At 37.5% G+C, this 14,623-nt stretch overlaps 1 protein-coding gene across 7 annotated transcripts in view; it reads right to left on the reverse strand.

Moving 5' to 3' along the window:
* The window catches only part of WWP1 (WW domain containing E3 ubiquitin protein ligase 1), a 137,733-nt gene that overhangs the window by 24,075 nt on the left and 99,035 nt on the right, over positions 1-14,623 (reverse strand). For all 7 annotated transcript variants that reach the window (XM_061439438.1, XM_061439439.1, XM_061439440.1 and 4 more), the window contains 4 exons: positions 10,399-10,474; positions 10,220-10,291; positions 7,347-7,435; positions 2,880-3,039 (listed from right to left, as the gene is read on the reverse strand). In XM_061439438.1, the coding sequence (XP_061295422.1) occupies positions 2,880-3,039; positions 7,347-7,435; positions 10,220-10,291; positions 10,399-10,474 (397 nt within the window). The remainder of the gene's footprint in view (positions 1-2,879; positions 3,040-7,346; positions 7,436-10,219; positions 10,292-10,398; positions 10,475-14,623) is intronic.

The following is a 14,623-nucleotide window of genomic DNA, read 5'->3' on the forward strand; positions in this document are numbered from 1 at the left end:
AAATGTTTTATTCTCCTCCCATTCTTGGTTCCATACATACTTCATGGTACTGCCCAATTTCTTTTTAATCCTTTAGAGCAAGTTTAAGAGATTTTGTGTGTGTGTGCTTAGTTGCTCAGTCGTATCTGACTCTTTGCAACCCCACGGACTGTGGCCCTCCAGGCTCCTTTGTCCACAGGATTCTCCAGGCAAGAATACTAGAGTGGGTTCCCATGCCCTCCTCGAGGGGATCTTCCCAACCCAGGGCTCCCACGCTGAAGGTGGCTTCTTTATCAGTTGAGCCACCAGGGAGGCTCCTTTAAGAGATTCATCAGTTCAGTTGCTCAGTCATGTCTGACTCTTTGCAACCCCATGAACCACAGCACACTAGGCCTCCCTATACATCACCAACTCTTGGAGTTTACCCAAGCTCATGTCCATCGAGTCGGTGATGCCATCCAACCATCTCACCCTCTGTCATTCCTTTTTCCTCTTTCCCTCAATCTTTCCCAGCATTAGGGTCATTTCAAATGAGTCAGCTCTTCCCATCAGGTGACCAAAGTGTTGGAGTTTCAGCTTCAACATCAGTCCTTCCAATGAACACCCAGGACTGATATCCTTTAGGAGGGACTGGTTGGATCTTGCAGTCCAAGGGACTCTCAAGAGTCTTCTCCAGCACCACAGTTCAAAAGCATCAATTCTTCAGTGCTCAGCTTTCTTTATAATCCAACTCTCACATCCATACATGACCACAGGAAAAACCATAGCCTTGACTAGACGGACCTTTGTTGACAAAGTAATGTCTCTGCTTTTTAATATGCTATCTAGGTTGGTCATAACTTTCCTTCCAAGGAGTAAGCATCTTTTAATTTCATGGCTGCAATCACCATTCACAGTGATTTTAGAATCCAGAAAAATAAAATCAGCCACTGTTTCCACTGTTTCCCGATCTATTTGCCATGAAGTGATGGGACCAGATGCCATGATCTTCGTTTTCTGAATGTTGAGCTTTAAGCCAACTTTTTCACTCTCCTCTTTCACTTTCATCAAGAGGCTCTTTAGTTTCTTCTTCACTTTCTGCCATAAGGGTGGTGTCATCTGCATATCTGAGGTTATTGATATTTCTCCTGGAAATCTTGATTCCAGCTTGTGCTTTCTCCAGCCCAGCATTTCTCATGATGTACTCTGCATATAAATAAATAAGCAGGGTGGCAATATACAGCCTTCACGTACATCTTTTCCTATTTAAGAGATTAGTTTATATTTATTGTCCCCATTTCTCCTTCCATTCTCTCTTGAGGCTCCTCCCATCCACCTTCCCTCTCCACTGCACATGAATATCATTCACCTGGCCAAATCAAACATTTACTTCTTGAACCTCATCTTGATCAGCCAGCAGCATTCGACACAGCTGATCACTTCTTATTTCTTGAAACACACTTTCTTCTTCCTTGGTCTTCTGGAAACCATGTGTATTTATTTTCCTATCTCCTCCCCTGCCAAGGCTCTTTTGCCAGTTCCTTCTTATCTCCCCAACTTATAAGTGTCCTTAAACAACTTCTCTGTCTACACTGATTCTTTAAATGGTTATATCGTCTTACTGAGATATCCCCTCATTGCCAGACTTGTATATCCAACTATCTATTCAACATCCCTATTCGAAAGTCAGCAGGAATCTTAAACCAAATTCCAATTCTGGAGTCCCTCCCCCACAAATTTCCTCTTTGTCACAAACTTGCCATCCTGGGAAATGGCAGCTGCAACCAGATGCACAGACCTTACAGTTTGGTGCAACACCTGACTCACACATCTTGCATCTAAATGGACAGAAGACCTGATTGCCTCTATGTACAGATACATCCAGAACCCACACAGCACGCCTCACCACCTCCACGGCTATAGCTCTTGAGTCCGAGCTTGAGGACTCAGGTGCCATCTTTCAGCTGAGCTGTTGCGAGTGGTCTTCCTGCTTTTCCTCTTGCCTTTCTTTGCCCTCAATTAGTCTCTTTCTACAAGGCAGCAAACTGAGCTTAATCAAATCCACGGTCATATTATGTTCCTTAGATCACACCACTCCTAGCTCAAAACCCTTAGCTGAATTTCTGAATGATCCCACAAACTGCCTCCATCTCATCTCCTACCATGTTCCCTCTATGCGCCAGCTATGACATTTTCATTCAGAAACGTACTTCCACCCAAGATCTTTTTTTTCAGGTTGTTCCCTGTGCCTCAAATGTTGTTCTCCAAAATATTTGCATGATTCAATCCCTTGCTTTCTTATTTCTGTTCAAGTGTTGCCCATCAGACAGGCCTCCTCTACTCATATTAAATAACAGAGCAACACTTCCTTTCCCTCAGTATATATTTATTATTGTCTCCCTCTAACAATATTTATATCCCTAAGAACAAGGACTGTGTCTTATCATGGTTTCATCCCGTTCATACTATGATACCATAGCAGGCAATGAATATTTGCTGAATGAATGGATAGATAATAAAGTGCAAATACATATATATACACAAACACTTCTCAAGAAGTTTATAGTCCCACAAGATCTTCTGCAAAGCTATGAAAATTCCAAAAATATCAATCAAGTTCAATGATTATACGTACAACTCGGATTTTCCCCTTATTGAAAAGTGGTCATACTACAATTAGGCTTAAATGAAAGGACTTCTAAAGACCAACTGGCTGTATCAATAATCCTTATATTCACAATCTTGATTTCACACAGGAACTTATTTTGATACTCTCTAGGCAAACTTCCTTGGTAACCAAATTTGTGAACACATATAACCAAGGATGATATGTATCACTTAAAAAAAAAATCTTCTCTAAAATACTTTTGGAATAAGCAAAATTCAAATAAATAAATAGGTAATGGAAAGTCAAGACTCACCATAGCAATAAAGCGACCAATGAAACAAAAGTATGAAAGATGGTCTGGATTAATAGTTGATGCTGGATTTATCTGTAGACAGTAGTTGTTCTTGCCAGCATACTCAAATAAGCAATACATGGGGTTCAAAACTTCATGTGAAAGCAAGAAAAACCATTCTCTAGAAGAAGATAAGTCAATATTATTTTTAGCAACCATATATAAATTTAAAAACAGACCTTAAATAAATTCATACATAACATCACATCTCTACTCAGCAGCCTTTAACAACTCTACTGTCCAATTCCTAAGCCGCCCATTCTAAATTACCTGCCAGTTCCCACTGCCAAACTATAAACTAGGTATTTCTCACATATTGTGTGCTTCTTCCTAGGCCATATGTTTGTGTATGAACCCTGAACTTCCACTCAGCCTATGGGGATCCCACTTTCAAGTTCAGCTGATATCTATTTCAGCAATTTTTGGAAGCATTTTTCAGTGTATTTCAGTGTCTCAGTCACTTAATACTCTGTGGTAACAATCCCACAATATTATTCATTTTTCTGCACGTGACTGGCCCACATGACCACTATATCCACCAGACTGTAAGCAATTCAAAAACAAAAGCCATGTCTCTATTTTTTGTACCTTTAACTCTTATAGGCACTTGACAACCTATACACACTAGATTTATAAGGAAGATTTATTTTATTTATTTATGGCTGTGCTAGGTCTTCGTTGCTACATGCAGGCCTTCTCCAACTGTGGTGACGGGGCTACTCTTGATTGTGGTGCTCGGGCTTCTCACTGGAAGAGCTTCTCTTATTGCAGAACAGGGTTCTAGGGCACGCGGGTGTCAGGAGCTGTGCTCTGGGTGCTAGAGCACAGGCTCAATAGCTGTGGCACACGGGTTAGCTGTCTTGCAGCACGCGGGATCTTCCCAGACCAGGGACGGAAGCCATGTCCCCTGCACTGGCAGGTGGATTCTTTACCACTGAGCTACCAGGGAAGCCCTGAACAATAGGCTTCAGTGAATATTTGCTGGTGATACTGAGGAAACACAGCATGGCCGCTATGGAACAGTTTTAACTGTTTTTTTCAGGCAATGGATTAAAAATGGAACTAAAATTTTAAAAGGTGAAATCTTTAAATGGGATAGGCATTATCTAACCTATTACCATGTAATTTGTCTCATTTTAAAAAGTCCAATACAGAAAACCTGACTAGGTAAAAGATAAATAATTTGTATTATAAAATAAACTCAATATGCAAAGACTGTCTTCCATAGCAATTTCTTCTAATACAGGGTTCCAAACTCAAATACCTAAAGATATTAGTGAGTACAAGGGGCTTCCTTCTCTGCATGGGCTCACAGTCTTCTACTCAGTCACAAACCCCTATTCCTCATTGTATCCCAGATAAAAGTTACCACTGGTCTAGGAAGAATTACTTCTAGGCATCTATCATAGTCCTTAGACAACTTGGCTATGGTGGGCAGGAAGTGAAAAAGAATGTATGATACCCAACAGGGAAAGCAGCTACTCTGATTCAGCAATTGATGCCACGTGAGAAGGTGTGGCAATTGTTTTTAAAAAGAGGCCGAAAATCTTGATTCATAAGAGTAATCTAGTGATTTCTTTAATGTTGTCAAATAATATAAAAAAATTAAAATCACAATGGGGGCCATCAATATGCAAGCTAGGTCTGGCCTGGTAGCCTGTTCAGAAATGCTTTTTTGAAACTTTAAAAATATAATCTTGGAAACTTAATGAAGGGTAGAGAAGGGAGTCTAAATCAACTGAGAAATGTTAAAACCAATTTACAAAACGAAATTCAGTCCCAAAATAGTAGCTGAATCAAGTTGACTTCCCACTATGGTGAGGCTGAAGTAACACATGTCCCCCGGAAGAGAACTGAACAGATCTAGTGGGCTGCCATCTATGGGGTCACACAGAGTCGGACACAACTGAAGTGACTTAGCAGTAGCAGCAGCATCAGTGAGAATGTGTTTAGACAAAAAAACTAGAAATAAAACTCCCAGATGTTGCAGATGACTTTCAGCAATCAGCGCAGAGAAAACTGGGTACATTGAAAAAAAGAATGACCACAGCATGGCATCTAACCTATATACTCTAACAGTAAGAAAAAAGAAGGAAAAATTCTAAGTAATAAGAGGTAGAAGAGTTCCTGTTAACATATTCTTCCATATACTCTCAAATAAAGAGTTACAAGAGGTTGAAAAAATAGACAACGAATGAGTAAGCAGAGCCTAGAGAGGAAAACAGTAAAACCACCAACGATGAAAAGTCACATTAGAAGCAGCAAAACACAGGGCAGTACTGCAAACAGAGATGCGCGGACAAAATCAGAACAGAATGAAAAGCACAAAGATGAAAGTGACCTGAGAAGAGATGACAGACATGTACGACTGAGAGAGCAGAGTCCACATACCCATGACTGATGTTCCCGAAGAAAAATGGAACAAATGGAACAGAAAAAATATTCAAAGACCTAATAGAAGAAAATGTCCCTTAAATTAAGGAAGATCTTAATAAGCTCCAAAAAAAGATATAAAACAATCAACACTGAAATTAATGAACTTCAAAGAAAAGACCTGTATGGGAACCCAGAGGAAAAAAGCTCCCTACAAGGGGCTGGCCTCCTATTTGACAGCGTTTACATTCAATTAGAAGACAGTGACGCAGTGTCTACTGAGCACTGGAGAAACAAGTATTGTGTGAGAAATTTATATCTAGTGAAGTTCTTGTTTAAATACAAAAGCAGCAGAAAACATATTCTCAAACACGTAAAACTAGAGGGATATATCACCCTTGTGAACTGATTAAACCAAAACCAATACATGAATTAAAATAAATAATTTGGGAATAAGAAAAACATGGTGTGCAGTAACTGATTATGTACATTAGATACATTAAAACCAACAAAATATAGAACAAAACCCAAACAGTTGAGGTAAAAAATGGTTAAGAATGTGAATATTATAAAGTCATACACTGTAAAAACAATACCATATTTCATTTCTAAGATGTGCCTTTTTAATGTCTGAACATTTTTGAAATTGAGACAAATCACAATATATGTGATATGAATATCCACGGTGACAGGCAGTTTTCTCTTCCAAAAAAACTTAGATGAGAAAATATACTAACACAACCAGCTCTGATAACTCCGCCAGTTCTAGTTGTCTACCTGTTTTTAAGTCAGCTGTACTAAAATTGTGATTATGTAATTTTGAACACCCATGAAGTACGAGTTCAAAAAGAGAGCTGTTTCTAAGAAAAGAAAATTTAATTCTTTGTAAATATTTAATGAAAATGCTTTGACTAAAAAATAAACTGCTGTCAAATTAGGTCTGAGCAAAGCAATTGAAAAAAAAATTAAAAAGGATCTCCCGTTCTTATTGCTTCATAAGTGTCTGTTAAAAAAATATTTAGTAAATGTGGAAAACTATTTAGTCAAAAGGACTCAGACTGGATTAAAAACACAAACACCAAACCAACATAAATTGTTATAATAGCAAAAAATAAGAAACAACCTTATTCATGCTGATTCATCAACTATACTATGTCCAAACAAGGGAAGATTATGCAACCATGAGTATAAGGTCTATATCTGATATGGAAAGATATCCATGATATACAAAATAACAAAATCAAGCTGCTATATTTTGCAAATTGTATGATCAATTCTGTTTTAAAAAAATCAGCAAATATGTATGATATCACACATATATTCAAATTTATATACAGTTGACCCTTGAACAACATGCTTTTGAACTCTGCAAGTCCCCTTATATGTGGATTTTTTTTTCAATAAATATAGAACCTGTATTTTCATTTTACAAATATCTTAAAATCAATTAAGTGCAGCAAAAGTCAATTAGAGATCACAGTGTGTGGAAATGAAAGAACTAGGGATTTGAATCCAGATTTTATCCAAACTGCTTTAGCTTCTTGTCCTTTGGTAAATCAATCATCAAATCCTTTGTTTTATGTTGTTTTTAATGGAAGTAAAGTTGATTTACAATATTGTGTTAGTTTTAAGGCATAAAGTGTTTCAGTTAAATTTTTCAGATTATATTCCATTATAGGTTTGTATATGATATTGAATATAATTCCGTGCTATACAGTAAATCCTTGTAGCTTATCTATTTTATGTATAGTAGCTTGTATTGATTAATTCCATACTCTTTTGTTTTTGAAACAGAAGTAGCAGTATACAGATTTTTGACAACATAGGGGTCAGCACCCCAACCCCTATGTTTTCAAGGGTCAAATGAATACACAGAGAAAATGCATGGGATAAACAACAACATAATAATAATGGTTACTGCTAGATTTACGTGAATATTTCAATTTTTGTTTTTAAAAATAATTCTAGATTGCTACTGAAAAAATGTTATCTTTTCAAGAATATATCTACAGTGGAGATACACTTATTTCAAAGCAGATATGTCTTTTATTTTACCTTGCTAGGCCACCATAATCAAGTCCTTCTTCTCCTCTAAATATTACATATAATCGCCTCCTCAAGTCATAGGGTTTTAATGCCATAATCTAATTAAAAACAAAAACATGGATGCTTAAACATTCATATGCAATACAAGTTTCCTCCAAAAACAGTTTTATTTAAATTTCATCTGTGTTTTCAAAATTACACATTTCGTTACCTTATACAACAATGCTTTTAATTCAAAGAGATCAACTGGTTTATTCCACAAACTAGCAAAGATGCATCTTACTCTACTAAGCTTTCTCTGATTAACTTTCACAAATCTCTTTCCCCTCTTCTGGTGTTAAATGGTAGTTCTACTTTGGGTTAGTAGCAAGAGAGGAACAGCTTGAAACAGGATGTTTTTCAGGTTAGAAAATATTCCCTTCTCTGTCACTCTCCGAATTTTACCGAAATATTATAAAAGGTGACTAGCAAATTTTTTTCATGAGCAACTTAATGAGAAGTAGAATTTACTGCTTACACCACACATTCCATTTCTCAGTAGGAAAGGAACTCAGCTATTGTGAATAATTAATTATAAGATGATGAATTTTAGCATAAAAAGTTTTATCTTAAAACTATATCTACACTAGATTTTTTATAAGCCTTAAAGGCTCACACTAAGGTTACTAGTAAATAAGCTTTACTTCCAGATAAAGCAAATTACATTCCATAGCCAAGACTGGCCTGGGTGAGGCGACAGCTCACTAGCTGGCCTCCACTTTACAGCGAGTCATGGGCTCACAGGGCACGATTCTCCACAAGCCAGAGGACAAAGCCAAGTAAAATCTACCATGAATTCAGATGTGTATGTATTAAAAAAAAGTTTACACAGAGCTTGGAACAAGATAAGAATTTATTAAATCAAATAGAGTTGCTGATGATAGCTATATTAAGTAACTTGTCCAAACTGCAGCAAGTGACTAAACTGAAGCTAGTATTTGAACATCACTGACTTATGAACTGTTATTCCATTTTGGCTTCTATACATAAAAGTCCCTGTGTACCTGAACACACAGAGAATTTTAATTCATCACTGTAATACTTCGGGAGAGGACTGAGAAGAAAAATTCTCAACCTCATCAGAAAAAAAGAACTGGCAATATTTTGGTTTTTCATCTTTATTCTACAGATAATTCAGCAAAGGTATTACATTCATTTGTTCATGCCACCAACTGTTTATTAATACCTGCTATGTGCAAAGCACTGCTTCTGGGTACTGTGCAAAGCAGCAGTAAACAAAATAGCTGGGCTCTCCTGGAGTTTCATTCTGGTAAGGGCGGTAAACTGTGTCAGGTGTTGGCGGTGGTTTAGTCGCTCAGTTGTGTCAACTCTGTGACTCCGTGCACTGTGGTACGCCAGGCGCCATGGGGTTCTCCAGGCAAGACTACTGGAGTGGGCTGCCAGTCCTTCTCCACAGGTGGGGAGAAGTGTTACAAACAGGAATGAAGCACATTGACTGGCTACAATGGGACTGTGAGGGAGGTGAGCAGAGAACTGCCATCTTAAATGAGTGCTTGGACAAGGTCTGAGGTCATGACGTTTAACAGAAACCAGGAGGATGTGAGTATTAACACTTAGGGTATGAAAGAATTATTTAAAGGGAATACAGTGCCTATACCAATCTAATTTTAATTTAGTCTCATATCACGACTTTTCTGCTTTGAGTTAATAAGGTCTTAGTAAAAAACTAGATAGGTGTCAAAATATGTCAACTTGTTCCAGAGCTCGTTATACTTTATTTTAGTAATCTAATTCACAGTAGAATGGTTTTGTTTCTCAGCCTAGGTACCTGTGCCTGCAAAATGGGAGATAATGACAGGAGCTACCTCAAAGGGATTTTGTGATGAATTAAATGAAATGATAAATGGAAGGTGCCAGTGCTAAGCATATTAAAATCACTCAATACATGATGGATTTTATTATTATAAGGGACACTCAGTAAGTGGTAGTCATTGTCACAGTTGTATTCTAAATGGCTAAAAACTTCTAAACCTTAACTCCCTTTAGATATAACGAATATAATGACTCAAGTTGTATGATTTCCCTCAGTATCCAAGGTGTGTTGGTTCTAGGACAGCTCCACAGATACCAAAATATGGGGGTGCTCATCTTATGTGCATCATCCCATATAATTTTAAATCATCTCTAAATTACTTATAATATTTAATACAATATAAATACCACATACACACAAGCATACCTCAGAGATATTACAGATTTGGTTCTAGAGTACCGCAATAAACAGAATATCACAATAAATCAAGTTACACTAATTTTCTGGTTTCCCAGTACATATAAAAGTCATGTTTCCATTGTACTATAGTCTATTAAGGGGGCAATAGTATTATGTCTAAAAAGACAATGTACAGACCCTAATTTAAAAAATACTCTATTGTTAAAAAAAAATGCTAACTGTGATCTGAGCAAGTTGAATCTTTTTGGAACAGTAAATCAAACATAACTGTTCACAGATTACCTTAACAAATTAATAATATTGAAAAGTTTGGAGTATTTCAAGAATTATGAAAATGTGACAGAGACACTACCAAGTGAGCACATGCTGTTGGAAAAATGGTGCTGTGAGGCTTGCTCAACACAAGACTGTCATAAACCTTTAACCTGTAAAAACCACAGTATCTGCAAAGTGAAATAAAGCAAGGCACAATAAAACAATCTGCTAGCGGCAGCAAATTCACACTTCGCCTTTTGAAACTTTCTGGAAATCTCCCTCCACCCCACCACAGAATATTTTCTATCCACAGTTGGTTGAATCCATGGATGCTATTATATCTGTGGATACAGAGGGCTGACTATACAATTTTATTCTGGTACATCTTTCTTACCTGTTGGAAGGAATCTTCGAACAACGTCTGCCGGGACACATTGATCTTTACGTGACTGGGTAAAGCATTAGACTGAAAACAAAAATAATATTGCAATATCATGTAAGTTACAGTACGTGTGCCCTGTAACAAGAAAACTAAATGATTATGAACAGAAGGTTTATTTACCACCGCAGTACCTGGCACAAATAACGGAAGTGAGCGAGTTTCCACCTGAAGCTGCGTTCATAGGCAATCTGTGGACCACCCTTAGTTCTAAAGAAAAAGAAAAACAAACCATATATTAATAAATAATAAAGCTGGATGTTCACTATTCAGTATGAAACTGGAGTGACTGGTGTCCTACAAATGACAGGAAAGTTACTCTGTAACACCTGCTGGGAGAGAAGTGAAGGTAATATTTAGGGGCCAACAGAGACTTGAGCAACGAGGACACATGATATACACACACAGATGGGGGTGATGTGCATGGATGGATCTTTTGTAAAGCAGTTAGTTAATGTACTTAAAGGATACAACACATAAAGAAGCTACTTACTGTGCTAGGAACATATAACAACAAACAAAAGAACTGTATATAAGCAAAAACATCTTTTGGGAAAAAATGAAAGCATTTATAGAAAAACAAAAAACAGATTTGTCATTAGCATAACAAACTAAAGGGTAATAGTAAAAAATATTTTTAAGAGGAGGAAATTCCCACGTAACAGAGTGAAGACGCAGGAACAATATTCAATATGTGAGTAACTCCAAATAAATAAAAAATGTACAAAACAGTGAAAATATGTGATAGAATTTAAATATATATGTATATTATACATAGTTACAGTTAGCATAATGGGAAAAGTTTTCTCATATCTGGAAAACAAATATTAAAAGCCAGTAGTATTTCAGACAAAAAAAGCATTTAAAACATAAATCGTATTGTTCTTTCAGTCCCATGTAATTATTCTTATTGGTCTTGATCTCTTATTAGCAGTTTATGAAGCCATCAGGTTTTCCATTAGAATTCTGTAATTTCTTACTCAGTTAAGTGGTATGATCTAAAAGTTATTAGAAACCTATATTTGTAAAAAAGTCCTCTCTATGAATCTTCTGGAAGATCTTCATATTTGTAAAAGCATCAAAGTAATATAAATGTCAAAGAATTGAAACGGCATGATTAAAGAATCAACTGCAATGCAACTGAAAAAGAAATCTGGCTATTTATGCAACATATAACATCTTAAGATAAACTAAAATTATGACGCAACACTATTCCAGGATATACCCAATTTGAGGAATGCCATATAATTTCTAGAACATTTACATTAATTAACATTTAGCTGTAGAATCTAAGAAGTTTTATCATTACATTTGACAGTGCTTCCCATGTAATTCGGAGAAGGCAATGGCACCCCACTCCAGTACTCTTGCCTGGAAAATCCCACGGACAAAGGAGCCTGGTAGGCTGCAGTCCATGGGGTCGCTGGGAGTGGGACACGACTGAACGACTTCACTTTCACTTTTCACTTTCATGCATTGGAGAAGGAAATGGCAACCCACTCCAGTGTTCTTGCCTGGAGAATCCCAGGGACGGGGGAGCCTGGTGGGCTACAGTCTATGGGGTCACACAGAGTCGGACACGACTGAAGCGACTTAGCAGCAGCAGTAGCGGCCCATGTAATTCAACATACCAAATAAGCCTAATTATCAATAGTTTAACCTCTCTTTGAAAAGTTTCAGAGAACTTATGTAAGTATCTAAAATTTAGCTAGAGATTAAAAGAATCCCTTTAGCACATTATAGCTATCTTTCTTTGTGGGGGAGAGGTGTGGAATATAAATCCACACAAAGATACTTTTGCCTGGCAAAAATGAAAAAAACTTTTTTAATTAAAATTAAAAAATAATAAACTAAAATAGGCAACAAAGACCTACTATATATATAGCACAGGGAACTCTACTCAATACTCTGTAATAGCCTATATGGGAAAAGAATCTGAAAAAGAACAGATATATGTATGCATGCATGTCAGGAAGCAACAGTTAGAACTGGACATGGAACAACAGAGGTTCCAAATAGGGAAAGGAGTACATCAAGGCTGTTTATTGTCACCCTGCTTATTTAACTTACATGCAGAGTGCATCATGAGAAACACTGGGCTGGACAAAGCACAAGCTGGAATCAAGATTGGTGGGAGAAATGCTAATAACCTCAGATATGCAGATGACACCACCCTTATGGCAGAAAGCGAAGAAGAACCAAAAAGCCTCTTGATGAAAGTGAAAGAGGAGAGTGAAAAAGTTGGCTTAAAGCTCAACATTCAGAAAACTAAGATCCTGGCATCTGGTCCCATCACTTCATGGCAAATAGATGGGGAAACAGTGGCAGACTTTATTTTTGGGGGCTCTAAAAGCACTGCAGATGGTGATTACAGCCATGAAATTAAATGATGCTTACTCCTTGGAAGAAAAGTTATGACCAACCTAGACAGCATATTACAAAGCAGAGACATTACTTTGCCAACAAAGGTCCATCTAGTCAAGGCAACGGTTTTTCCAGTAGTCATCTATGGATGTGAGAATTGGACCATAAAGAAAGCTGAGCGCCAAAGAATTGACGCTTATGAATTGTGGTGTTGGAGAAGACTCTTGAGAGTCCCTTGGACTGCAAGGAGATCCAACCAGTCCATCCTAAAGGAAATCAGTCCTGAATATTCATTGGAAGGACTAATATTGAAACTGAAACTCCAATACTTTGGCCACCCGATCCGAAGAACTGACTCATTTGAAAAAACCCTGATGCTGGGAAAGATTGAAGGCAGGAGGAGGAGACGACAGAAAATGAGATGGTTGGATGGCATCACCGACTCAATGGACACGAGTCTGAGTAAACTCCGGGAGTTAGTGATGGACGGGGGGCCTGGCGTGCCGCAGTCCATGGGGTCGCAAAGGGTCAGACAAGACTGAGTGACTGCACTGACCTGATGCGTGCATGTGTGCTCAATCGTGTCCTACTCTGCAGCCCCAGGGACTGCAGCCCGCCAGGCTTCTCTGTCCATGGAATTTCCCAGGCAAGAATATTAGAGTGGATATGTATAACTAAATCACTCTGCTAAATACCTGAAACTAACACAATATTATAAATTAAATATACTCCAATATAAAATGAAATTTTTAAAAAATTTAAAAGATATTAAAAAAAAAGGATAGATTTTCAAATAACCCAGCACTTCTAATACAGTGTTGCAGGTGAAAAAAATATATGTTTCAAAGGATTACTTCTCACTAACATAATGAGATTTACATTTTTATTAGAAAATATAAACTAACACTTGAATTTGCAGGAATATAGATGGGGAAGGGGGCGATAGGCATAATACCTATAATATAAAGAAAATATAAAGCTGAATTGTGTCATAACACCAGGATTGGCACCAGGACTTGTTGCCGATGGTATATATTGCTTTTTCTGGGGTTATACTTTCCACCACATTTTAGATTTTAACCATGAATTAGAGTGCAAATATTAAATGTTATGTTATATTAAAAAGTTAGTTAAATATGAAAGTCTATGACTATTTAAAAAAAAAACTTGCTAACCCTTAAATCCAAGGAGGGGAGGACAAGAGGCTCTAGGTAGAAGAGACAGGAAAGGATATTCTATCACATGTTAAAGTTAATCTGAAATCAAAAGAAATACTGCTGGAGAGAGTAAGCAAAGCAAAATTGAGCTCCTAGGAAGTGATGTCCAGGTCACCCAGCTCAGTAGGTCAGTGAGGGAAAAAGCAGGGTGGGCGGCATTTAGGGGAAGTTCTATTCACACTGAGAGCACCTGGGTCTTTTGCCCACTGAGCGACAGCCTACGAGACAGGCATAAAGAACTTTTACATTCCTAGGGAACATTTTGGAATGGATGGAAAATGTTCTCTTCTGCTGTCAGCTTCAACTGAATTCATTCTACAAATATTTACAAAATGCTCAGTATGTACCCTGTACTGTTCTAGACAGAGTACTACTGGCTGATAAAACAAACTGAAAAACAACACCTCTTTCTGTGTGGTCTATGTACTAGTGAAGAGAACAGACAAGAGACAATGAAAAAGTAAACTATACATTTAGTGTTAGAAGAGCATAAACGTGTCACCATTCCCGCTCCTAAAAAAGGGAAAAAAAGATGAAAAAAGGACAAGGAGTGAAGTGCAGAGAAGAATTTTTCAACTGTGAACAGAATAAACAGAGTAGGATTCATAGACAGAACAGCGTCTGAGCAGAAAACATGGAGGGCGTAAGTCATACAGGTACTATTGGGGAAAAGCGTATGCCAACCAGAGGAAATCAGAGCCCAGACGAGGAAGCCTCAGATGTCTGAGATACAGCTAAGTTGCTAGGGAAGCTGAGGCAGAGTGAATGAGGAGAAATG

This window comes from Bos javanicus, chromosome 14 (genome assembly GCF_032452875.1).
Source record: "Bos javanicus breed banteng chromosome 14, ARS-OSU_banteng_1.0, whole genome shotgun sequence".
In the NCBI taxonomy this organism is placed as follows: domain Eukaryota; kingdom Metazoa; phylum Chordata; class Mammalia; order Artiodactyla; family Bovidae; genus Bos; species Bos javanicus.